The sequence below is a fragment of the Pelophylax lessonae genome (genome assembly GCF_965119305.1).
Source record: "Pelophylax lessonae genome assembly, chromosome: 3".
Lineage (NCBI taxonomy): Eukaryota > Metazoa > Chordata > Amphibia > Anura > Ranidae > Pelophylax > Pelophylax lessonae.
In genome coordinates, this window is record NC_138770.1 from 14,793,247 (window position 1) to 14,820,739 (window position 27,493).

Below are 27,493 nucleotides of genomic sequence, written 5' to 3' on the forward strand. Positions count from 1 at the left end.
CTGATTTATATACAGTATATTTGTTACAATGAATGTTTTATTATATATTCAGAGTGGAAACCTCGGGGATGATAATATTGATGTTAAAGAAGAGTATAAAGAGGAGGATGAGGAGTATGGAGTGATGGAGAAGTTTTCAGAAGGACACAAGGATATGATGGAGCCACCTAATACCAGGAACCCACCAGAGAGATGTCCCCGTCCTCTGTATTCCCGGGATTCCACACAGGAAGGTTACACCATCCCCCACTGTTACAAGGTTGGTGAGACAGAGATTATAAAACACAGACTCATGGAGACAATGTGTGGATTTTTATGTGATGTCACAATAATAAAGCTTATATTTTACAGATGATATTCTTTAATTTTCTTGATTTAGAGTGGAGATCCAATCGATATAGAATTTGAGGTTAAAGCAGAAGAAGAAGAGAGGTATGTGAGGGATGATCAGCAGTCTATGGAGGAGGATGGAATAACGGGGACATTTATAGAGGAGGACACTCCTACAGAGATCAGCACAGGTGGGTCATTAACATTAAATACATTCCTCCACCCATACTGCTCACTGATTGGTCCAGAGTAGGGCGGGGACTGGGGGATATCAGCCTGTAATCCCCTGGTCACTTTCCTGAGCTGTGTTCCCCATCCTGTATTCCTGTATTTCTCTCGGATAATCTTCCTTCTCTGTGCTGCAGACACAATTTATGTATCTAGACTGGATTTATGGAGATTCTGGGGTTCGGCTGGCAAAAAAAATGTGCATGATATAGGCACCTAGGTTATGAGTTTTGGGTCTTCTGCCCCATGCCTGAGTCTAATGTCTTGTTCCAAACAAATGAAGAGGAGATACTGCACACCATATGAAAGGTTCATCTCCAATCCTCAATATAATGTCATATTCCAAACAATAAAATTGTCATCATTTCAATAGCATTATTACTCAGTGATGTTTGGTTGGGTAAGGTTGTATCATTGATCCATGTCAGATCTCTTTTTTTTTTTTTTTCAAATCTTTTATTTATATAAAAGACAACTTCCAGGCATAATAAACAGTAACATTCCTTATAGAACATATGCTGAGACAGTGCATTACAACATTGAAGACAATTCAGTCATAAGGTTGAGATCTACATCGGTGGTAGAATAAGAGGTGTTCTACAATTCCTCTAATGGGAGGAGTTATGCAGGTCTAGAAAGTACCCGGAGTTGTTTGTTCCAGTTTCGCATAACGGGGGGGAAGGGGTTAGGAGGTGTGGAGGGGGGGGGGGGGAGGGTGTAGGAGGGTTAGCATTGGTAAAGCTATGGCCCTACATCAGCAATACTTTCCACCAATATTTTAGAGCTCCCCCAAACTCAACATGAGGTCTCTTTAGTATTGCCACCCTTAATGAAAGAGCAGCCTTCATCAGAGAGGACAAATATATTCCATTGACCCCAGGTTTTGGTATATCGTTCATGTTGGGGACGTGTCGAGAGAACAAGGTTTTCCATTCTATTTATTTCTTTGAGCCACATGCCAACAGTCAGGGCCTGTGGGTTTTTCCATTTAAGAGGGATGCACATTTTAGCAGCATTTAGAAGGTGACGAATGACAGAGTTTTTATAGGTCTGGGCCGGGATGTTAGAAGCATGGAGAAGGAAGAGAGCAGGGTCATTGGGGAGCGGTTGGTTTATAAACCTCTGAGACATTTCACGTACTGTCTTCCAGAACTCCACTAGTTTAGGACACAACCAAAAACATGTAGGAGTGTCCCCCGGCCCTTCCTGGCATCTCCAGCACTGATCAGTGAGTGTGGGGAAGAATCTGCTCAACCTTGACGGCGTGCGGTACCACCTTGTATGGAGTTTGAAGTTGGTTTCTTGTATTTACGTGCAGATGGATGATGTAAATGTAAATGGAATGATGTGATTTTGTTGGTCTGGATTAAAGTTACAGTCTAAATCCCGTTCCCTAAGAATGGGGGTTGGTAAGTCCCCTGGGGTGTGATCAGTAATGCATAGGTAATGGATAATACCTGTGTCAGTATTCTGTCTTAGGAGCAATGTTCTTCGAAGGGTGTAAGTTGTGTGTTGCGTTTACTGGGAGGTGGCAATGAGTTTAAGAAATTATGGAGTTGCAATGCTCTCCAGAAATCTAGACGGTAGGGTCCCGAGGAGTCCATGAGGTCTTTGAGTGCAGGCCAACTAGATGATGTTGAAAAATGGGAGGCTTGGAAATAGCCTGACTCCATCAAGGTCCTGAATGTTTTATCTTGGTAGCCCGGGGTAAACTGGGGATTCCCCAGTATGGGTGTCAGTGGTGAGTGCGTTGGGGAAAGTGAAAGTTGTGTGAATAATTTAGAGCAGGTTCTTATCGTGTGACCTATGAGGGGATGGCGTCTTATGGAGTCTGGTAGTGAATGGTGGCACGATGAAGCTCTATGGAGGGGTATGTCGCATTGGGCCTGTTCTAGTCTGGGCCAAAGCTTTGCTTCACCATGACGACACCAGTCTGAGTCTCCCCAACTGTGTAGCCTGATAGTACTTGCATAAGTCCAGCACTGCCAGTCCATCTGGTAATTTAGGAAGCAAGAGTTATCTCCTACATAGCCCAGGTCGCTTATGTGCCCAGATAAAATCCACTAGTAGGGTGTCCTCTTGTGTAAAGTAATGCGAAGGGATGAATATCGGAAGTGCTTGAAAGAGGTATAGGATCTTGGGAGTATGCAGACTTTAATAATGTTGCATCTCCCAAACCATGAATGGAGGCCAGAATTCAATTTATCTTATAGAATGTGGACTTTCTTTAGGAGGGGAAGAAAGTCGAGCGTGAAGATGGGTGAAAATTTGGGTGGTTTGAGAGTGCCCAGGTATTTCAGCGCTGAGTTCATCCATTTTAGCTTAAAATGCAATTGCAGTTGGTGGAGAAGGGAGTTTAATAAGCCTATTCCCATAGCTTCAGATTTAGTAAAGTTGATATTTAGATCGGACAGAGTGCCATATGCCTCAAACTCGTGAAGAAGATTCGGTAGAGAAATTATGGGATTTATGAGGGAAAATAACATTGTCTGGATACGCTGATATTTTCTGCTGGGTCACCCCAACAGTCATGCCTGAGATATCCGGGTGGAGGCGTATTCTACATAAAAAGGATTCTAGTGATAATGTGAAGTGTAAGGGTAACAGAGGGCACCCCTGTCTTGTCCCATTCCTAATTGTGAAGTAGTCTGATAAGACACCGTTCGCCTTAACCTGGGCGGCAGGGGCAGTATAGATCTGGGAGATCCAATTTAGCATGGTGTTGCCGATGCCAACATGTCGAAGTACTGCAAACCTAAAATGCCGATTTACTCAATCAAAGGCCTTCTCTATGTCTGTGCTTAGGAGGACACAGGGTGTGCGGGTCTTGGTGGCTACATGTAGGAGGTTGAGGACCTTGGTTGTGTTATCCCATGCCTCACGTGTAGGCACAAATCCAACTTGATCCAAATGGATGAGTTGCGTCAGATGTTGTTGGATCCTAGTTGCTAGGATTTTGGTGAACAGTTTAAGATCGACATTTAGCAAGGAAATGGGTCGGTAGCTACTACAGGAGGTGAGACCTTTTTCCCTCTTTAGGGATGACTGAAATGTGAGCTTGTAAAGTCTCTTTGGGGATATATGTCCCAGAGCCCCATGTATTAAACATGTCAGCCATAAACTGTCCAAGTGACGGCAAGAGTGTTTTATAATATTGGATGGTAAACCTTCCCCACTTTGGAACCACCTATGGCCTGTTTTAGTTCAGCCAAGGTGATGGGATCCTCTAGGGATTTACTGTCAGTGTTGGACAACCAGGGCATCCAGAAAGAGAGCAGGTATTCCTCTATATGGGTCTGTTGGGGTTTGTAAGTTATAGAGCGAGGCATAGAAGGATTTAAATTCTTGCGATATGTCTAGGTAACGCGGCTTTTTGACCTGTGCGGGAGATAATAGGTTTCTTCTTGGAGGGATCTAGCCAATAGTCTGCCACACTTATTTCCCGACTCATATGACATTTTACGACAAATTTGCATGGCTGCCTTAGCTTTGTAAAGTAAAAGGTCATTAATTTGCCTATGTAGAGTCATAGGTTCTACCTCTGAGGAGAGTGACAGAGCGTGTTTGTGATGAGACTCCAATGCATGTAAAGCTTGGGATAAGGAGTCTAGTTGTGCTGTACGCTGTTTTTTGATCCAGGAGCCATGCTTTATGAGCACCCCACGAATCACTGCCTTGTGTGCCTCCCAAATGATTCCGGGGTCAGTATCTGCAATGGTGTTAGTCTGAAAGAAATGGTCTAATTCTCTACACCTGTCAAAACAGTCTCATCTTGGAGTAGGCTTTCATTTAGTCTCCACATTCGGGTTCTTGACCTTCGAAAGTCAATTAGTGCGTAAGAAAGTATAACAGGGGCATGGTCGTACCATGTAATAGAGCCTATTAAAGAGTCACGGGATTGTGTGTAGTTGACAATGCGGCATCAAGAAATAGTCTATACGAGAGTATAGTTGGTGAGGTGAGGAATAGAAAGAATAGTCTCATTCTCTGGGATGCATCAGGCGCCACACATCTATCAATTGTGCACTATGGAGGGACTTTGCAATATGTTTGCGGACTCCAGGGGGGGACAGAGGAGGATCCCAGAAATGTATCCTCCGAAGGAATCGGAGGGATATTAAAATCTCCCCCAACAATTAGTTGACCCTCAGAGAACTCCAGGAGCTTCTCCATACCTCTAGTAATGAACTCATCCTGCTGGCTGTTGGGAGCATAATAGGTGGTCAAAGTCACTCTGACGTCACCAACATTGCCCTTCAGAAACAGAAATCAGCCATTGGGGTCTATTAGAATATGCGCGCAGTGTCCATGGTACCGTACTAGAAAAAATGATAGAGGCTCTTTTTGATTTAGCCTCCGGGTTAGTAGAGTGCTAGGCCAAGGGGAAAAACTCCTTCTTAAATAGTGGAAGCTTGTCATCCCTGAAGTGGGTCTCCTGTACAAAGGTGATATCAATTTTAGATTGTTTAAATCGTTCAACAAAATTTGCCTCTTTTCCGGGATGTTAAGTCCCTTAGCATTGATCGAGAGGATCCTGATGTTATCCATGTGTTTAAAAAGGGCGAGGGGAAGGTTGGGAAGTGAGGTTAGGAAGAGGTAGGTGGAGGGTAAGTAAAAGGGCAAAGGGGGGGCGGGGGTATGAAGAGAATGGAGATAAAATGGGAGGCTTGGAAATAGCCTGACTCCATCAAGGTCCTGAATGTTTTATCTTGGTAGCCCGGGGTAAACTGGGGATTCCCCAGTATGGGTGTCAGTGGTGAGTGCGTTGGGGAAAGTGAAAGTTGTGTGAATAATTTAGAGCAGGTTCTTATCGTGTGACCTATGAGGGGATGGCGTCTTATGGAGTCTGGTAGTGAATGGTGGCACGATGAAGCTCTATGGAGGGGTATGTCGCATTGGGCCTGTTCTAGTCTGGGCCAAAGCTTTGCTTCACCATGACGACACCAGTCTGAGTCTCCCCAACTGTGTAGCCTGATAGTACTTGCATAAGTCCAGCACTGCCAGTCCATCTGGTAATTTAGGAAGCAAGAGTTATCTCCTACATAGCCCAGGTCGCTTATGTGCCCAGATAAAATCCACTAGTAGGGTGTCCTCTTGTGTAAAGTAATGCGAAGGGATGAATATCGGAAGTGCTTGAAAGAGGTATAGGATCTTGGGAGTATGCAGACTTTAATAATGTTGCATCTCCCAAACCATGAATGGAGGCCAGAATTCAATTTATCTTATAGAATGTGGACTTTCTTTAGGAGGGGAAGAAAGTCGAGCGTGAAGATGGGTGAAAATTTGGGTGGTTTGAGAGTGCCCAGGTATTTCAGCGCTGAGTTCATCCATTTTAGCTTAAAATGCAATTGCAGTTGGTGGAGAAGGGAGTTTAATAAGCCTACTCCCATAGCTTCAGATTTAGTAAAGTTGATATTTAGATCGGACAGAGTGCCATATGCCTCAAACTCGTGAAGAAGATTCGGTAGAGAAATTATGGGATTTATGAGGGAAAATAACATTGTCTGGATACGCTGATATTTTCTGCTGGGTCACCCCAACAGTCATGCCTGAGATATCCGGGTGGAGGCGTATTCTACATAAAAAGGATTCTAGTGATAATGTGAAGTGTAAGGGTAACAGAGGGCACCCCTGTCTTGTCCCATTCCTAATTGTGAAGTAGTCTGATAAGACACCGTTCGCCTTAACCTGGGCGGCAGGGGCAGTATAGATCTGGGAGATCCAATTTAGCATGGTGTTGCCGATGCCAACATGTCGAAGTACTGCAAACCTAAAATGCCGATTTACTCAATCAAAGGCCTTCTCTATGTCTGTGCTTAGGAGGACACAGGGTGTGCGGGTCTTGGTGGCTACATGTAGGAGGTTGAGGACCTTGGTTGTGTTATCCCATGCCTCACGTGTAGGCACAAATCCAACTTGATCCAAATGGATGAGTTGCGTCAGATGTTGTTGGATCCTAGTTGCTAGGATTTTGGTGAACAGTTTAAGATCGACATTTAGCAAGGAAATGGGTCGGTAGCTACTACAGGAGGTGAGACCTTTTTCCCTCTTTAGGGATGACTGAAATGTGAGCTTGTAAAGTCTCTTTGGGGATATATGTCCCAGAGCCCCATGTATTAAACATGTCAGCCATAAACTGTCCAAGTGACGGCAAGAGTGTTTTATAATATTGGATGGTAAACCTTCCCCACTTTGGAACCACCTATGGCCTGTTTTAGTTCAGCCAAGGTGATGGGATCCTCTAGGGATTTACTGTCAGTGTTGGACAACCAGGGCATCCAGAAAGAGAGCAGGTATTCCTCTATATGGGTCTGTTGGGGTTTGTAAGTTATAGAGCGAGGCATAGAAGGATTTAAATTCTTGCGATATGTCTAGGTAACGCGGCTTTTTGACCTGTGCGGGAGATAATAGGTTTCTTCTTGGAGGGATCTAGCCAATAGTCTGCCACACTTATTTCCCGACTCATATGACATTTTACGACAAATTTGCATGGCTGCCTTAGCTTTGTAAAGTAAAAGGTCATTAATTTGCCTATGTAGAGTCATAGGTTCTACCTCTGAGGAGAGTGACAGAGCGTGTTTGTGATGAGACTCCAATGCATGTAAAGCTTGGGATAAGGAGTCTAGTTGTGCTGTACGCTGTTTTTTGATCCAGGAGCCATGCTTTATGAGCACCCCACGAATCACTGCCTTGTGTGCCTCCCAAATGATTCCGGGGTCAGTATCTGCAATGGTGTTAGTCTGAAAGAAATGGTCTAATTCTCTACACCTGTCAAAACAGTCTCATCTTGGAGTAGGCTTTCATTTAGTCTCCACATTCGGGTTCTTGACCTTCGAAAGTCAATTAGTGCGTAAGAAAGTATAACAGGGGCATGGTCGTACCATGTAATAGAGCCTATTAAAGAGTCACGGGATTGTGTGTAGTTGACAATGCGGCATCAAGAAATAGTCTATACGAGAGTATAGTTGGTGAGGTGAGGAATAGAAAGAATAGTCTCATTCTCTGGGATGCATCAGGCGCCACACATCTATCAATTGTGCACTATGGAGGGACTTTGCAATATGTTTGCGGACTCCAGGGGGGGACAGAGGAGGATCCCAGAAATGTATCCTCCGAAGGAATCGGAGGGATATTAAAATCTCCCCCAACAATTAGTTGACCCTCAGAGAACTCCAGGAGCTTCTCCATACCTCTAGTAATGAACTCATCCTGCTGGCTGTTGGGAGCATAATAGGTGGTCAAAGTCACTCTGACGTCACCAACATTGCCCTTCAGAAACAGAAATCAGCCATTGGGGTCTATTAGAATATGCGCGCAGTGTCCATGGTACCGTACTAGAAAAAATGATAGAGGCTCTTTTTGATTTAGCCTCCGGGTTAGTAGAGTGCTAGGCCAAGGGGAAAAACTCCTTCTTAAATAGTGGAAGCTTGTCATCCCTGAAGTGGGTCTCCTGTACAAAGGTGATATCAATTTTAGATTGTTTAAATCGTTCAACAAAATTTGCCTCTTTTCCGGGATGTTAAGTCCCTTAGCATTGATCGAGAGGATCCTGATGTTATCCATGTGTTTAAAAAGGGCGAGGGGAAGGTTGGGAAGTGAGGTTAGGAAGAGGTAGGTGGAGGGTAAGTAAAAGGGCAAAGGGGGGGCGGGGGTATGAAGAGAATGGAGATAAAAAAAGAGGAGGCAAAGATGGTATGAGAGAGGAAGAAAGGAAAGTCAGGCAAGCAAAGAATATGAGAAAGTGAAAGAGAAGGGGAAATCCCACAGAGAGAGGCCGCAATTTACTAAGAGATAGCAAAAAAAATGCTAAGACGCTCACCAGCAAGGAGCCGGATAAATGAGCGTGTGCCTATGTGGGGTTGTGGTTGGAAAGAGGCAAGGGATGGGGGATCCCCACCCTCCCCCTTCTACCTCATGTGCCCGTGGCTTTTTATACCCTGCCCCACAATGCACTGAGACAACCTATCTGTGCCAATCTCTGGGGCTGTATCAAAAGCCTGTGTGTCATTGGCCAGGTTTCCTCAAGCATCCAATGTGCCTCCCCATTGGATCAGCTGGGGACACTCCCTTAGACCAGATGAATCACACACTGGGCACACTGAGCAGACCTAACTCACAGATCCTGCTCCCTGATAAGCAGAGTGCAATATAGAATTTACCTGCTGCTCCTCTGATAGGCAGACAAAACTATACTCAATCTCTAACACCTGACTAGGAGGGTGCTACATCTTTAAAAAATGAGGATGTCCGGGTAAATTTGAAAAGTTGTGGGACATGTGGTTGGATACCCCTGGCCTTGGTCCACAAGAATTAACACTTCAAAGATTAGTCCTAGGACCACATTGAGGGCACCTTTGACGCTGACAGTGTGATTGCTGGGTTTGGTGGAGGAGATGGCACCGCTTGGAGCACAAAGAATTTTATTGTCGGTTACTCTGTTCTATGCACGCAAGGCTATTCTTCTGCATTGGAGGAAGACCGAAGCGCCATCGGTGGAGTATTGGAAGTCACCAGTGAACACGATGCGGCCATTTTACAAAGTCACATACCTGAATAGAGGATGCGTTATATGGCAGGGTTGGACTGAGAGGCCATCTACTCTTCTCGGAGGTGATTGTGGTCTCCCACCGGTGAAGGTGACGGTCACCTTAGAGGGGTGAGTTGAGGTCCCCTGATACTTAGGGAGGTAACAAATAAAGTCTATGCCTAGCAGACGACAAGCAGTGGTGAGAGGGTGGGGGAGGTTGGGGTATGGACCTGGGTGAGAGTCTGTGTGGGGGAGACACTGCCGCATTGAGGTTCTCCTGGGAGGTTCTCCTTTTGTATTTTCCTATAAGTATTGTAGTACATGAGCATTGCACTGAGGTTGGGGGGATGGGGAGTTGATTTAGTTGCTTTGTTTGTTTCTTGTCTGTATTTTTGTGTTATTTTTACTTCTATGTTTAAAAATCAATAAAAATTTATAATAAAAAAAAAGTCCTAGGAATGAATAAACAGGAGGGAACGGGATAAGGCGCAGGCCAAGGAGATGTTGGGGGAGTGGGTGGAGTCAGTGAGATGTTGGGGGAGTGGGTGGAGTCAGTGAGATGTTGGGGTAGTGGGTGGAGTCAGTGAGATGTTGGGGGAGTGGGTGGAGTCAGTGAGATGTTGGTGGAGTGGGTGGAGTCAGTGGAGGTGGGGAATGGAAACATGCAGGAGTGACTATATATGAAGGTTACGATCGCTGTGTCTATGACTGTACAAAGCGGAAATATTGTGTACCGAATGGAATGGACTTTTCTTTCTTTATAATAAAACTTTTTCTGATTTAGGAAAAAACACTCAGAAAAGATGAGTAGGGAAAATGTCAGTGGCCTCCACCTGTAAAACCATTCCTGTTTTGGAGGTCGTCTCATTGTTGCCCATCTAGTGCACCTGTTGGTAACAACCCCCTCTGCTACTTGACTGAGCAGATGAATATCCCAGCAGGAGTTTCCCTGACTTGATGCTATACTCTGATTATAAAGTGTTGAGCAGTGTATATGAGTGTGGAAAACTCTTGGTAATTTTTCTTGTCTTCTGACAGACGGACTCTGTGGTGGGAATAGAAGGACATCGGAGGAAGATGTGACTACAGAAGATAATGACATGGCATCTTCTCCAGAAGTAAATCCCCTTCCTCATAATATACATGACAGACCTCACCATTGGAGGAGATCATTGGAATCTCCTGATACCTCACATAGTCCTCGAATATCTGACAGTGCCGCCGGGTGCGGGAAACCATCTCATCTCAGGGAATCTTCTTTATACCATAAAGGGCTTCATACAAGAGAGAATTCATTGTCATGTTCAGAGTGCGGGAAATGTTTTAGTAAAAAAAGAAGCCTTCTTAGCCATCAGAAAATACACACAGGGGAGGTTGCCTATTCATGTTCGGAGTGTGGGAAATGTTTTAGGCACAAAGGAAACCTTCTTAGGCACCAGAAAATTCACACAGGGGAGCGACCTTTTTCATGTTCAGAGTGCGGGAAATGTTTTAGTCAAAAAAGATACCTTCTTCAGCACCTGAGAATTCACACAGGGGAGCGTCCCTATTCATGTTCAGAGTGCGGGAAATGTTTTAATCAGAAAGTAATCCTTCTTAGTCATCAGAGAATACACACAGGGGAGCATCGCTATTCATGTTCAGAGTGCGGGAAATGTTTTAATCATAAAGAAAGCCTTCTTAGCCATCAGAGAATACACACAGGTGAGCGTCCCTTTTTATGTTTAGAGTGCGGGAAATGTTTTAATGATAAAAAAAACTTTCTTAGCCACCAGAGAATACATACAGGTGACCTTACCTATTCATGTTCAGAGTGCGGGAAATGTTTTAGTCAAAAAAGATACCTTCTTCAGCACCTGAGAATTCACACAGGGGAGCGTCCCTATTCATGTTCAGAGTGCGGGAAATGTTTTAAGTATAAAGGAAACCTTCTCCGCCATCAGAGAATTCACAGGGGTGAGCTTCCCTGTTAATGTTCAGAGTGCGGGAAATGTTTTGCACTCAAATGTTTAGACACCAGAAAGTTCATACAGACGAGCGTCTCTAATTTTGTTTAACTAAGAAAGAACACCTACTTACACACAGGTGAGCTCCTTTTTGATGTTACGAGTGCAGGAAATGTTTTCCAAACAAAGGTTTATTTCTTAAAATCCAGAAAGTTCATACAGGTGAGCGTCCTATTTCATGTTCAGAGTGCGGAAAATGTTTCACTCCTTATGTACGCAAAGAATTCACACTTATATATATATATATATATTATTATTAGGCTCTGTTTTCATGTTCAAAGGGGGGGAAAGTGTAAAAATAAAGGAAATCTAATGAAACATCAGAGTACGCCCCCTGGTGGTACTATGGGAAATGGACGCTGGATTGTAATAGGTGGAACTGTTTAGTCCATAAACAAATGTGAAACCACCACAGTCCACTCGGGGTTGGTTTACACCCGCATCGCCCTCTGACCCGCTGTGGGGTTGGCAGGCAGCTGGGAGCCCTTATGTTAATCCTTTATCTTCCATTGGTGAACCTTTTTTATTGGTTGCTTCATGTTGTTGCTCCTTTTTGATTTATGGAAGTAGCCGGCTTTTTATTGGTCCAACCAATGTATGATTATTAATACATTTGACACATTTGTTAATTCTATGATAAAAGATTTAAGCTTTATTTTATTCATATCATTACTGTGTGGTAATCGCTTATTCTGATCTTGTACAATAAAAACTCTTCGTACAATATTCTGTGCCGAGTCTTCTTTTTTACCAATGATTAGATGATCGGTGATTGGAATGTGATCAGTTCATAGAGAGTCATCCATTGGGGTTTTATTAGTGAGATGGAGAGTGGAGAAGGCACCACATTGACAGCCATTGGAGGTCCTTTCTAAAGCCCTAAACTTTTTGGCAACCTGTCTATGACATTAGTCTTCCAAACTCTATCTCACTGAGCTAAGGCCAGAAGAGTTCCAGGAGTTCTTCTCTGTCCACAGTTCCCAAACCAAAAGGAGACATCCACCACATCTTCAATCTTAAGTCCCTAACTGTCCTCAGCTGGGCCCAGGAGTTCCACATGTAATCCACCAGGTCATAGCCTCTTTATCAGGGAGACATTCTGCTCTGACCACCCCCATACATGTACTGCGGTAGGGCGGCCATTCTGCACAGAATCACATCTGCTTTTCCGGGTCTGGGGCAGGCATACGCTCTGCCGCCGCCCAGCTCCCGCTGGACACAGCAGGAGCCAATCAGCAAGTCTGGTAGATACGGTGTCCGTCGGCACCCGGCAATCATTCCCTAGAGCAGTGGTCCTCAACTCCGGTCCTCAGGGCCCACTAACAGGCCAGATTTTAAGTATTACCTTGGGGAGATGCAGACTAGAGTACTGCAATCACTGAGCAGCAAATTATATCACCTGGGATGTATTTCAGTTATCTTGCAAATCTGGCCTGTTAGTGGGCCCTGAGGGCCAGGGTTGAGGACCAAGGCCCTAGAGAGCCGAAACAGTTGTCTGCCAATGTAAGCAAGGCAGATCACCATTCTGTTAGTAAGGAAGATGGAGATCCTGTGTTTCTACTAATAGAGAAAGGAGATAGTGGCACACAGAGTTTATATATAGTCCAGCCAGCAATAAATATCTAAAAATACCAATGATCAGGGTAGAGGGTAATCCAGAAAATGTCACTGGTCTTTGGTTATGGGGGTACAATAAAGGAATGCACAGGACCACCTATGGCTGCTGTCCTTGTGACTGGCTCTGTATAGACTAAGAGGAAAGCCCTGTAGAAGGAGCCAAATACTCTGAGCGCATAGCCTTGCTTATCTTCTCATCTGGTACCGCCTATCCTTCTGGTGATGTCACTTCCGCTGTGCCTTCCATGCTGGTTAGCGTGGCTTCTTGGGGCTCCTCCAGGCTCCCCAGCCAGCCATCTCTCTGCCCAGCAGCCAGAACAGATGACAGCAGTCCTACAAGACGGTTCTAGGAGGATCCACAGACTCTGACATCAGATGAGCACTTGTATATTTTACCTCAAGTGAGTGTTTTAATTTTTTGCTATTAAAACTCTTTAACCAGAATACTACATGTAGCTGGGATCAGACTACCATACTGTATATATATATATATATATATATATATATATATACAGCCCTCAAATTTTCCACTCGCCTGCTCGCATTTTGCGAGTGGAAAATGATGTAGGGCAAGCTCTGGGAACCGCTCAGGGGAAGAGAGGAGAGGAAAGCCGGATAATGTCAGAGCGGCGGATCACCCCGCTGTAATAGCTTCAATTGTAATTGCCGGACGCTCACCGACACGCACAGTCCCGCCTCCTAGCCCGGCTTCTTTGATAGACAGAACACCTGGCCAACCAAGACGTGTGACGTCTATCAAAGGAGCCGGGCTAGGAGGCGGGATTGTGCATGTCGGCGAGCGCCCGGCAATTACAATTGAAGCTGTTACAGCGGGGTGATCCGCCACTCTGACATTATCTGGCCAGCAGTGGAATACCAATGGGGGGTGTCAAGCCGGTACTCGCGCCGATCATCTCATGTGAAGGCAAGCTGCTGCCTCGGTCTGTGCTGCGCTGCTCGCAGGGTCTGGAAGAAGGTGAGTGTTCAAGGATTTAGCAGCCTCCCTGTGTGACTGGATAGGAGGAGCGGTGGGGCGGCTGCATATACAGGAATTGATCTTTCCAGCTGGATGCCTGATTCTCCTCTCTGCAGGCATTGAGCAGCTGCAGGAGGAATAGGGAAAGATCAATTCCTTTATATTCCTCTATATGCAGCCGCCCCACCGCTCCTCCTATCCAACTTCTTTTTTTTCTTTTGCTTGCCCCCCAGTGCTGTACAGCCACCCCCCTCTTCATCCCTCCCAGTGCTCTTCAGCCCCACCAATGCTCTTCAGCCCTCCCAATGCTCTTCAGCCCCCCCCAGTGCTCTTAAGCCCCCCCTCTAGCTCCCCCAGTGCTCCTAAGCCCCCCCTTCCAGCCCCCCCCCCCAGTGCTCTTCAGCCCACCCCTCCAGCCCCTTAGTGCTCTCCAGCCCCCCCCCTCCAGCCCCCCAGTGCTCTTCAGTCCCCCCCTCCAGCCCCTTAGTGTTCTTCAGCCCCTCCCCCAGTTCTCTTCAGCCCCCCCCCAGATCTCTTCAGCCCCCCGCCCTCCAGACCCTTGATGACCACTGATGAGGCTGCACTGATGGGCACTGAAAACATTGTTGTTGATATTTATTTTTGTAACTTCTGCATTAATGCAAAAACATTTAACAGTGTAATTTTGAGATAATTTATGAGGGCGTGTTTAGGGGCGGAATTAGGGGTGGGGTGAGGCAAGGTAGGGGTTGGGTGGGGCAACTGGTGGCGAGTAACCCTTAAGGCCTGGCTAGTAGCTCAGGACTTTAAATTTTGAGCCCTGTATATACATATATATATATATATATATATACACATATATATTCAGGTTTGCCGTTATGTTGAGATTGTTAGAGTGTCCCTTTAAGGCTGCTTGCAGATAAGGAGCTTTCACAGGAAGTGTGCGAACTGGATTGTGGGAGATTTACGTAGTTCTAAACTGAATGGAGACTGTTGTTTGGATTGCCGAGGAAACTATACTGCCAGGGAGCATTGGGCGAGTGGAGGATCATGGGAGAGTCAACAAACCTATCTGCTAGACAGTGAGTGCGCTCGCTTGCTTTCCGGGACTCAGTGAGGAGAGGTCAGCCTGAGAGGTGTGCTGGGACACTGTTGGTGACGGAGGCCCAGGGCATGCGGCCTAGAGAGAGAGAGAGGAATCCATCCTCAGTGGTGCGGATGCTGGTAATCAGACAGCGTGAAGCTGAACTGACTGACTGGGACAACCGAGCGCTGATCATCCCCGTGACGCAGGAGCATGGGAGAGGACATCGCCTGGGTTGCAGGAGATTAACAGGTGGACACTGACAGACGGAGGAGTGCCTGGTGACATCCTAATCACAAGTATAAATCTTCCTCTATGACACACTAACTGCAGATAGTAACATACATACACTATTATCCTGGGATTACAAATATCACGCTGAAGAGTGATAAGAGCTCCAACTGCCCTTGAAGACTTAGCAAGGCCTTGCTAGGAAAGGGACCTCAGCACAGGCTGTCTTAAAGGGGACCGGTTATTATAATATTGAGTCATTATTAGCGAGGATTAGATATTACTAGACTTTACATCAGAGGTTTTCAGCTAAAGTCATCCGCTAATATACAGTATCTCACAAAAGTAAGTACGCCCCTCAATATTTTACTTTTCATGTGACAACACTGAAGAAATGACACTTTGCTACAATGTAAAGTAGCTTGTATAACAGTGTAAATTTGCTGCCCCTTCAAAATAACTCATCACACAGCCATTAATGACTAAACCACTGGCAACAAAAGTGAATACACCCGTATGTCAAAATGTCCAAATTGGGCCGAAAGTGTCAATATTTTGTATAGCCACCATTTTCCAGCACTGCCTTAACCCTCTTGGGCATGGAGTTCACCAGAGCTTCACAGGTTGCCACTGGAGTCCTCTTCCACTCCTCCATGATGACCTAACCGAACTGGTGGATGTTGGAGACCTTGCACTCCTCCACCTTCCGTTTGAGGATGCCCCACAGATGCTCAATAGGGTTTAGGTCTGGAGACATGCTTGGCCAGTCCTTTACCCTAAGCTTCTTTAGCAAGGCAGTGGTCGTCTTAGAGGTGTGTTTGGGGTCGTTATCATGTTGGAATACTGTCCTGCGGCCCAGTCTCTGAAGGGAGGGGATCATGCTCTGCTTCAGTATGTCACAGTACATGTTGGCATTCATGGTTCCCTCAATGCACTGTAGCTCCCCAGTGTAGGCAGCACTCATGCAGCCCATGACCATGACACTCCCACCACCATGCTTGACTGTAGGCAAGACACACTTGTCTTTGTACTCCTCACCTGGCTGTCGTCACACATGCTTGGCATCATCTGAACCAAATAAGTTTGCTCTGGTCTCATCAGACCACAGGACATAGCTCCATTAATCCATGTCCTTAGTCTGCTTGTCTTCAGCAAACTGTTTGCGGGCGTTCTTGTGCATCATCTTTAGAAGAGGCTTCCTTCTGGGACGACAGCCATGCAGACCAATTTGATGCAGTGTGCGGCGTATGGTCTGAGCACTGACAGGCTGTCCCCCCCACCCCTTCAGTCTCTGCAGCAATGCTGGCAGCACTCATACGTCTATTTACCAAAGACAACCTCTGCACATGACGCTGAGCATGTGCACTCAACCTCTTTGGTTGACCATAGCGAGGCCTGTTCTGAGTGGAACCTGTCCTGTTAAACCACTGTATAGTCTTGGCCACTGTGCTGCAGCTCAGTTTCAGGGTCTTGGCAATCTTCTTATAGCCTAGGCCACCTTTATGTAGAGCAACAATTCTTTTTTTCAGATCCTCAGAGAGTTCTTTGCCATGAGGTGCCATGTTAAACATCCAGTGACCAGTATGAGAGAGTGAGAGTGATAACACCAAATTTACCACAACTGCTCCCCATTCACACCTGAGACCTTGTAACACTAATGAGTCACATGACATCGGGGAAGGAAAATGACTAATTGGGCCCATTTTGGACATTGTCACTTAGGGGTGTACTCACTTTTGTTGTCAGTGGTTTAGACATTAATGGCTGTGTGTTGAGTTATTTTGAGGGGACAGCAAATGTACACTGTTATACAAGCTGTACACTCACTACTTTACATTGTAGCAAAGTGTCATTTCTTCAGTGTTGTCACATGAAAAGATAGAATAAAATATTTACAAAAATGTGAGGGATGTACTTACTTTTGTGAGATACTGCATGTTGCTATAAAATTGACAATTAAAGCTGATGCATAGTAAGGTTGCAATATCCATGTGATCTATTATCCTTTCCTTTGCTGTGTTTTCACATTAATGGTGTCACTCCATTGAGCCTCCTTGTGTTAAGTGGGGTTCAGTTGACTGATACTGCTACACTTTGTTATTGCTAAGACATATTTGTTATCAATAAGCTATAATGATTTACCTTTTAAGTAAAATAACCAAACAGTATTCTAATGGTGTCAGTGTGTCCTATTAGATTATTATTGAAATGTTGGAACCTAAAGTGTCAGTGGGCTGGACGGTTCACAGGGTCATAGGAGTGCTGAGGAACACCCATCAACCAGCAGCCCTTAAAGGGGCAGTGCTACATACACTTAGCTGGTGCTTCCTGTAGGGTTGCCACCTATCAAGGATTCACCTGGACAGTTTGGGTTTTGAATCATGTGTTTGGGTTTCAGGCCACCTGAAACTCGGCCACAATATTCAGAATGGACTGTGGCTCACCAAGTACCCAACTACCACAACCCCTGAGTGCATAGATGTGCACACCGGCCCCACCCCCATACATGGACAGGAGAGAAGAAAGGGCTTGGTCTATTCCTCCTCCTCCCACCCCTACCCCTCTGTCTGCCCACCCACACTCCAATCCCTGGCATTCTGTGCCTCAGGAAAGGGATGTGTGGGCTGGAAGTTTGAAGCTCAGCAACCGGCAGATACATTGTGGATGAAAGGCTTCGATGCCTGAGCCTCCATCCTCGGGTGAGTGAGCTCACCATCCAATGTCTGTGACTGAAGTCCCTGCCCTCTCTCCCTTCTCTCTCGTGCCTCCAAGTAAGTGAGTACACTAAGGTAAGATTTAAGAGGTGCTCTGTGGACTCTGATGTAAGGGGGGCTTTGGGAACCCTAATTAATGGGGAATGCTGGGAACTCTGATGTAAGTGGGAGGTTTGGTGAGCAGGAACCCCCTTACATTAGAGTTCCTTTTTACAGTGTTCCCCCTTAAAAATAAAATTTTGCAGAGCGCAGCTAAAGTGTTCGGGTTTGGCTTGAAGAAAAGGTGACAACCCGAGCTTCCTGTGTGTTTCTGCTGTTGCCTCATGAGGAGTTTATGTGTAATCTCCATTAGTAACTGTAAATAGATGTGTGTGTATATAGATGTAGCACTGCCCCCTTGGGAGCTGCTGAGAATGGATTCCCCTGGGTTACCCATAGCAACAGTTTGTAAAATCTTATCACTCTGTACTTTGCTCAGTCAATGAACAGTCCAGGGGATTTGGCTTTTTGTATTTATTTAGAACTGGGATGGGAGAAGGGATGAGTGGGATCCTACAACTAGTAACTATGCACAAACTTGAGGATAACTATCTGTAATGTGTGCGGCAAGGCCGCTGCTTCACTTTGCCACTGAGGTGAAGATTTCAAAGGTGAACTATATGTTAGGTTTCTCTTCAGGGTCTAACTTGGCACCCCCTTTCTTACTCGATGTGTATGCTGGCTCTTGTCCACTGACTTTCCCTGGAGTGGTCCCCTTCCTGGGCAGACCCCTGGCAAGCTCCCTGGTACTCACAGACACTGCTTTTCACAGGAATCCCTGCCACTGCTCCACTGTCAGTTTCCACAGGACCTCACAGCTCAGCCTCACACTTCTGATCCACTAGGCCTGCGACCGCTTTCCACTCTGACAGGAGGAGAGACAGCCGTCACCCTCCTCCTGGGACCTGGCCTCCCACCCAAAGACATCCTGTCACATGTGCCCTTGGCTTTTATGACCAATCCCAGGATGCACCGCTGTAGTGCCTTCCCACTGAGACAGCCACAAAAGCCTGTGTGTCACTGGCTGGGTTTCCTCCACTGTCCAACAGGCTCCCCTATTGGATACAGTGGGGACACTTCCTTTAGATCCAGTGAATCACACCTTGACACATATACCAGGCATAACTAGAAATCATGTTCCGTGATAAGCAGGAGAGCAAATAAATGCCTTTTACCTAGCACCTAACTACGAGGGTGCTATATATATATATATATATATATATATATATATATATATATATATATACTGTACTTATGAGATATTGGGTTTTGGTTTTTACTAACAGTTTGATATAAGTTCAATGTACCTGTAGCACCTTCCTAGGGAGGCCCTGCCTTCTTATCAGAGGGGTCTGATTGTTCAGCCAGGCTGTCATGTGTTTCCAGGTGTGTCTGTTGAGCTTGGGGAGTCTCCCCACTGTGTCCAATTAGGGCTCTTGTTGGACAGTGGAGGAAACCTAATCAATAGCACACCAGAGCTCATATCAGTCCCAGTGGGCGGAACTGGCCGCAATGCATCCTGGGATGAGATATAAGTCTGAGGGGAGCACATGACAGGGGTCTTTGGTGGAAAGCAGAGTCCCAGGAGGAGGGTGACGGCTGTCTCTTCTCCTGTTAGCGTGAGGAAAGCGTCCTTGGCGGTCGGCCTAAAGTACAGTAGGTTGAGCTGAGCTGCAGAGAGGGATCCAGTGTGCTGTGGACCGAGTGGAGCTGCTGGGGCAGAAGTTTCCAGGAAAGCAGTGTCGTGACTACTGGAAACTGCCCAGGGGTCTGCCTAGGAGAGGGGACCACTGCAGAAGGTCAGAGGGATCCAGAAGCCAGCTAACCAGTAGAGAAGGCTTAGAAAGGGGGGTGCCAGAGTCTAAGCCCTGAAGATCAGTGTGTGAAAGAGGGTGCCGGTGTGGGCCCTGAAGAGTTAAGCAATGCAGCAAACCTACAAGTAGCTACCTCAGCAAAGAGTGCTAATGAAAGCTTTAACTAGGACTTTGTGCCACAAGAAAGTCTCAGAAGTCAGTTCAGCGTTAACAGACAGCAAGTCAGCGTTACCCACCGTCAACCGGCGTTGACCGGCATCCAGCCAGCGTCAAGTCAGCACCAATAGGCATTTTTCAGTTGTCCCACTCAAATTGTGCATAGTTGAGCCAGAGGAGTATCCCATTCATCCCTTCTCCCATCCAAGTTCAAAATAAATATAAAAACCCAAAGGTACTGGATTGTTTCTTGTCTCAGTGCTAACACTTGGAGAACATGCCTAAATGTGCTGTTGTTGCTAGCGGTAACCCAGGTGGACCCACATCCAGCAAAATGGCTGGGAATCCTGCTACATACCCATTTGTGTGAACACAATTTTTTGCTTCTGCGTGAGAGTTCTGGAGCTCATAGTAGTGTTCTTCTAGAGCCGGGGGTCTCCAAACTTTCTAAACAAAAGAGCCACTTTACTGTCCTTCAGATTGTAGGGGGGGGGGGCGGACTGTGGCCATTGGGAGCAGAAAGGGTCCCGTCAGTGGGAAAAAACAATGCCCCATCTTTGGTTTCATTGGAAGGAATTGTGCCCAATCATTGGTGTTAGTGGGAGGAATTGTGCCCCATTGTTTGTGTCAGTGGGAGGAATTGTGCCCCATCATTGGTGTTAGTGGGAGGAATTGTGCCCCATGGTTTGTGTCAGTGGACCCATTGTTGGTGTCCTCATTGTATACGTTGTGGTTTACCAGGGTTATGGCTGAAGCTATCATTGTATTGGTTTTTCCAGCTGGCGGCTGGCTTTCTCATGTAACCATTCTGAGCGGTTGATGAGCTTTCCGAAGCAGCAGGAAGGGATGTTCCTCCCCCTCCTGCCGCTTGCCGGTGTTTTTTGGGCTTACTGTTTTTGCCTGGAAAACGATCCGATGGTGCGGCTGGCTGCTCTCATAGACGATCAAAGAGTGGAACTCTTTCATCGCCTCTATGGCCTTGGAGGACCAGAGCGACGTCATGACGTCACTTCTGGTTCAGGCTGGAAATAAATCATTTTTTTCCTTTTAAAGTTAAAGAAGAGATTTGGGGTCTTTTTGACCCCAGATGTCTCCATAAAGAGGACCTGTCATCCTTATTTCTATTACAAGGGAGGTTTACATTATTTGTAAAAGGAATAAAAGTGATCAAAAATAAAAGGGACAGTGTAAAAATAAAGAGTAAAATAGAAAAAAAAAACATTTAAAGAGACCCCATCCCTGCGCGGTGCTTGTGCACAGGAGCGAACGCATACGTAAGTCACACATGCATATGTAAACAGTAATCACACCACACATGTGAGGTATCTCCACGATCATTAGAGTGAAAGCAATAATTCTAGCACTAGAACACCTCTAACTCTAAACAGGTAACCTGTGAAGGCTTTGTAAGTGTCGCCTGTGGATATTTTTAAGTACCGTAGTTTGTCGCAATTCCACGAGCATGGGCAATTTTTACCACTTCCATACCAGGCCTATTCTGGCACTCCTCTCCTACATGTAAAAATCATAATTTCTTGCTAGAAAATTACTCAGAACCTCCAAACATTATATATTGTTTTTGCAACAGAGACCCTAGGGAATAAAATGGTGGCCGTTGCAACATTTTATGTCACACGGTATTTGCGCAGCCATTTTTCAAACGCATTTTTAAAACAACAAAAAAAAAAAACTGTTTCATCAATTAAAAAAAAAAAGAAAAGTTAGCCCAATTTTTTAATACAATGTAAAAGATGATGTTACGCCGAGGAAATAGATACCTAACATGTCAGACTTTAAAATTACGCACACTTGTGAAATGGCGCCAAACTACGGTACTTAAAAATCTCCATAGGTGACGCTTTAAACATTTTAATGGGTTACTAGTTTAGAGCTACAGAGGAGGTCTTGGGGTAGAAATATTGCTCTAGCTGTAACATTCGCGGCGATACCTCACATGTGTGGTTTGAACGCTGTTTACATATGTGGGCGTGACGTAAATAAGTGTTCACTGCTGCGTGCAAGTACACGGGGACGGGGGCGCTTTAAGTTTTTATTTTTTAAATGTTTATTTTATTAAAAAAAAAATATTTTTTTTTTTTTTTTTTTCCCTTTACATTTTTTTGGTCACTTTTATTTCTAATAAAAGGAATGTAAACATCCCTTGTAATAGGAATAGGGCATGACAGGTCCTCTTTATGGGGAGAGCGGGGGTCTATTACAGCTCCAAATCTCTCCTCTGGTCCCCCCGGCAGCCTATCAGACCGAGATTGGTGGCCAGGTAAACAAAGGGGCAGAACCGGAAGTGGGGAATACTCGCCGCTCCTGGTCTCCAGGGTTACAGAGCGAGGGGAATGATGTCAGTTCCTATCTCTGTGTACAGGGCAGCCATCACCGCCGGCCACATCACTCCTGACCTCCGTGATGTGACCGGAGAGCCCGGGAGAGGCGGTGGGAAGGGGATGGAACCTCCTTCCACCACCCGCAGAAGTGATCAGGTGCCTAATGATCCACTCAGATCACTTCTGCCTTGTACAGAATCACTGGCTGAACAAAATGATACCGGGATGATGCCTGTAGGTGCACCCACCACCCCACTATTACCACTGAACCCCAAAGATGTATGGGTATGTCCATTTGAGGGAATGGTTAAAGTTTATTTTCCCCCTAAATTTGAAAAACCGTTTCGCAAATACCGTGTGACATAACAAATTGCAATGACCGCCATTTTTTTCTCTTGGGCCACTGCTAAAATAAAAAAAAATTGTATAATGTTTGGGGGTTCTTTTTTTTTTTTCGAAAGATTTGTTTTTAATAAATTATTTTCAGTAGGTATCAATTTATTCGAACTTATCACATTTTATATAAGGAAGAAAGTGAGATAATGTCAGAGAAATTTACAGAGGCATAAGACAACACACAGGAAAAGGTTTACGTGTCTCATAATACTTGGAAAATCTATGTTATGTAACAGAAGGCAATACCTCCCACTCATCTATCTTATTGCTGCAGCAGATTTTTCTTTTTAAAAACTACACAAAAAGCCCCAAATCTGAGGATGGGTCCTTCTATCTTCTGAACTGCATGAGGGTCCTTTTGTGGTTAGCCACATCTATGGGTGACATGGACACTTACTATTGGCTGTTCAAGGGTTGGGACCTTTCAGGATGTAAATGACTGCATCAACGTGATGATGTCACAAGGATTGGGGCTGACAATGGAACCGGTTATTAGCAGGCTAAAATTTCCTATGATCCTCAGCTCCATCCAGTGGCCTTAGTGCAGTATTTCCCAAAAATGTATTTTTACTTAAAGAATAACAATCGATCTGTAGAGGAATTTTCAGGGAAACATTTGATTTTGCTGAGCAAATGTACCAACAGTTTCACTGGATGAATAGCTATACAAACTTTTTTTGTTTTTATAAATAAATAAATACTGCCTTTACATCTTCCCGATTTCTTAAGCACAATATTGCTCCAAAATTCCCTTTCCTAACTCAGAGTCCACAAACTCATACCCTCATTATTACGCTTGTATTCTATTAGGAAAACTTTCACATCACAATCTATCAGAAGTGCTTCTGCAAGACTATCCCCCCCATCATTCCATATCTGCTGCCTCCCTCATTATTCTTTCACAATGAAAATGAAAACACATTCAAGCTCGTATTTGAGACCCTCAAAACACATCACAGCTCAGTCTGCACAAATATTTCTGACCAATGTCGTGTGACTGAGTGACATTGACTATGAGTATATACTTAGACAATCCTCATAGTAAACGCCCCTGCCACACTTGAGAATCGAACTGCCTTAAATATTCACACCGCTGAAAGTAAAGAAAATCCGCACCGGAAGTGGAGTTTCCGCCATTTTGCGAGTGACCGGAAGTATTACAGCTGTCGTTTTACATGTGATCAGAAGTGCTCCGGCAGCCATATCTAAAAAATAAACGTAAATACTTCAGAAACCATTTAGTTGACGCCATGGCCGTTCAGAGTCACTAATGGCGGAAACTCCACCTCCGGTCCAGGGTCTCCGCACTTCCAGCAGTGTGGCCATCCAAGGGAGATGTTTGGGGGTTCTAAGTAGTTTTCTAGCAAGAAATACTGATACTGTTGGGAAGAAGATGAAGGGAGAACACCCTGAAGGCCGGTCCTGAAAAGTTACCTGTTAGAGCAAATCACCAAAACATCACCGAGAGAACTCAACTGTTTTGCTGCAAGGAACAAATACGGCTACAATCACCGTAAAAAATGGTAAAAGAAATCCGCGCTTAGGATAAAGAGTGTATGGAGATTATGTAAAAAACACCACACTTGGCTGCTGCCCACTTCAGAAAATGCGACCCTAAAAGGGAAGCATCAAATATATGGATAGGGTGAGGAAGTGATTGGCGCTACCTAATGGGGTGTTCGGGAAATCTAATTGTTTAAATATTATTGTGTCACTCCTAAAGATAAATAATAAATAAATCACTCGTAATTGGTATGGAGTGTGTATGTGTATTCGATATAAATATGCGTGGTAAAAAGTAGATTAAAATTTGTGTGTAGCCAAGTTATGTGATAAACATAAAAGATAAACAAATAAAAAATGTTATGGTGTATATAAAGTACAAACACTAACAATAAAATTAGGGGGGCCAATCTGCACGTTAGTATAAAGGAATATATAAATGAATAAATATGTGCAGACCCAAAGTGAACGTGTGCAGGTTTGGTGCAATAAATGATCGGTGTGTTGCACAATGTGTGTGAAACAACAGATGTGTGCACAATCCACAATAAACCTGTATTGTGCAAATAATAAATAATGTGAATATAAAAATTAATGTGCAATAGTGAATACAGGTAGCAATAGAATCTACCTTATCAATAAGCAATTGGTAAGTGAGTGATATTGTAGGAGTGGGACATTAATTAAAATAGATGGATATATATACTCTATAAAATACCAATAATGAGTATAAAATGGGAATACAGTCACAAGCAATAAATATAAATAAATATAGATGATAAATATAGCTGACAATAAATAGGTACAACAGTGCAAATGTGAGAGAGAAAGAACTGTGCAAATTCAGCAAAAAAAGTGGATATCACTGTAGAACGCCACAACAAATCAGTCCAAATATCATGCAATCAGAGCTGATGAATGAATCCAAAAAGTCCTATAATTATATAGTCCATATAAAGTGGCTATGGTGCTCTTTTCTCTATGCCCGGAGTGCAGTGAGTGGGCGGAAGGTAAAGTGCTCCCCTAATCCTGGGGTCTTGCGCTTACCAGATTCCCGTACCCCTGCAGGGGTAACTAGTGGGTCGATATTGGGGATCGCTCCCATACACCGGCAACCTGGTCCCTTCTAATGCACTTCCTCCTTGTGCTCGATCTCACTCCGCCATAGGGTATATAGTATCAGCTCAGTAAGGAAAAACATCCAGTACAGTCCCCGGGTACGGAAGAAGGGAAAAGGAGCCTCCGATAGTGTAATATCGTTAAAATTTCTTTATTCCAATAAAAAAGACATGTACTCACATAAACTAAGAACCTGTAGTACGTCCGTCTGGCATAGGAGCCTCAACCTCCTCTCTCGCGGTGCACACCTGGGAGTAGCGTGCGTGCTAACCGCCGGATGTGCATTCCGAGCCTCGGGATCGGTAGACGGAAGTGATGTGGTCACGCTCTCTCTCCGGCGGTTGGCACGCACGCTACTCCTAGGTGTGCACTGCAAGAGAGGAGGTTGCGGCTCCTATGCCAGACGTCTGGTATGGTAGGGTAGGGTGACTAGACGTCCCCAGTTTCTCCTGCACCATGTCTGCAGTCTCTGGCCATCTCCTGTATCATATCTGCAGTCTCTGACCATCTCCTGTATCACATCTGCAGTCTCTGACCATCTCCTAAATCATGTCTGCAGTCTCTGACCATCTCCTAAATCATGTCTGCAGTCTCTGGCCATCTCCTGCACCATGTCTGCAGTCTCTGGCTATCTCCTGTACCATGTCTGCAGTCTCTGGCCATCTCCTGTACAATATCTGCAGTCTCTGGCCATCTCCTGCACCATGTCTGCAGTCTCTGGCCATCTCCTGCACCATGTCTGCAGTCTCTGGCCATCTCCTGCACCATGTCTGCAGTCTCTGGCCATCTCCTGTAATATGTCTGCAGTCTCTGGCCATCTCCTGTACCATGTCTGCAGTCTCTCACCATCTCCTGTACCATGTCTGCAGTCTCTCACCATCTCCTGTAATGATGTGTCTGCAGTCTCTCATATCTCCTGATTCATGTCTGCAGTCTCTCACCATCCCCTGTAGTGTCTCTTTGGTGTGTGAGTGAGATGTGAGGTGTATATATTTTATACAGGCTGCTTGTGAGTGACCTTACACAGACACACCCACACAAAGAAAAAATTTACACACGTATACTGACAAAACATACACACAGACACACACACACACACACACACACACAAGAAAATTACATGTATACTGTCATTACATACAGAAGAAAAAAAGTAGGTAATAGTCCTGCCCTCTGCACTTAGCCTCCTCCTGAACCCTGCACAGAGCATCCTCCTGAACCCTGCACCCTGTACATAGTCTCCTCCTGAACCCTGCACGTAGCCTCCTCTGGAACCCTGCACATAGCCTCATCCTGAACCCTGCACGTAGCCTCCTCCTAAACCCTGCATGGAGCATCCTCTTGAACCCTGCACATAGCCTCCTCCTGAACCCTGCAGGTAGCCTCCTCCTGAACCCTGCACATAGCCTCCTCCTGATCCCTGCACGTAGCCTCCTCCTGATCCCTGCACGTAGCCTCCTCCTGAACCCTGCACGTAGCCTCCTCCTGAACCCTGCATGGAGCCTCCTCCTGAACCCTGCATGGAGCCTCCTCCTGAACCCTGCACGTAGCCTCCTCCTGAACCCTGCACCCTGCACGTAACCTCCTCCTGAACCCTGCACGTAGCCTCCTCCTGAACCCTGCACGTAGCCTCCTCCTGAACCCTGCATCCTGCACGTAGCCTCCTCCTGAACCCTGCAAGTAGCTTCCTCCTAAACCCTGCACATAGCTTCCTCCTGAACCCTGCACCCTGCACGTAGCCTCCTCCTGAATCCTGAACCCTGCACTGAGCATCCTCCTGAACCCTGCACGTAGCATCTTCCTGCACCCTGCATGTAGCACAAGCATACAGGTAGCACACTGACCACCAATATGCAGGGCCACTGGTTACCATTACCAGTCCACAGGGGACATAACAAACCAAGTAAAACAACTACCATGCAACTAAAAAAATCTCAAAAGCAATAAGATAATCTTGTTACCTGGTTCCTGCATCTAACGTGCAACAATAAAAAGCCAAAAATACAGCACTGCCCTACACTTCATCTATAATATTAGTGCAATGGTGACACCTATACATGAATATCCAGTGCAAATCCACCAATGTATTGCAACATAGTAGTGATGGTGTCATCATCTCTGCAAAAATATTTAGAGAAATTGCAGAGCTTCATTGTGCAAATAATGGTGAAATCTCCCACATACAATAATAATAACAGAGATTCTAACCATTCTGTGTATTAGAAGTTAGTAGTGATGGTGTCACCCTCTCTGCAAAAGGGAAGAAATATTGCAGTGGTGAGACCCCCCGATAAATAATCATAATACAATGTACAATTGATGTGCATATTTTACATTTTATTATAATTAAATATGGGGGGGGGGGTGTTTCACCACTATTTGGGCATTGCAGCTCTGCAATATTTCTTACCTTTTGCAAAGAGGGTGACACCATT

The 27,493-nt window shown here is 45.2% G+C and overlaps 3 protein-coding genes across 3 annotated transcripts in view; 2 read left to right on the forward strand and 1 right to left on the reverse strand.

The window, feature by feature from the left end:
- The window catches only part of LOC309550227 (uncharacterized protein), a 1,381,219-nt gene that overhangs the window by 1,049,998 nt on the left and 303,728 nt on the right, over positions 1 to 27,493 (forward strand).
- LOC309550746 (uncharacterized protein) overlaps positions 1 to 27,493 on the reverse strand; it is a 224,815-nt gene that overhangs the window by 18,943 nt on the left and 178,379 nt on the right. The window lies entirely within an intron of this gene.
- The window catches only part of LOC309548731 (uncharacterized protein), a gene marked incomplete at its 3' end in the record, with an annotated part of 98,477 nt that overhangs the window by 137 nt on the left and 70,847 nt on the right, over positions 1 to 27,493 (forward strand). Inside the window, exons 2-4 of the mRNA XM_082248686.1 lie at positions 53 to 259; positions 380 to 521; positions 17,377 to 17,510. Of these exons, the coding sequence (XP_082104812.1) occupies positions 125 to 259; positions 380 to 521; positions 17,377 to 17,510 (411 nt within the window). The 5' untranslated portion in view covers positions 53 to 124. The remainder of the gene's footprint in view (positions 1 to 52; positions 260 to 379; positions 522 to 17,376; positions 17,511 to 27,493) is intronic.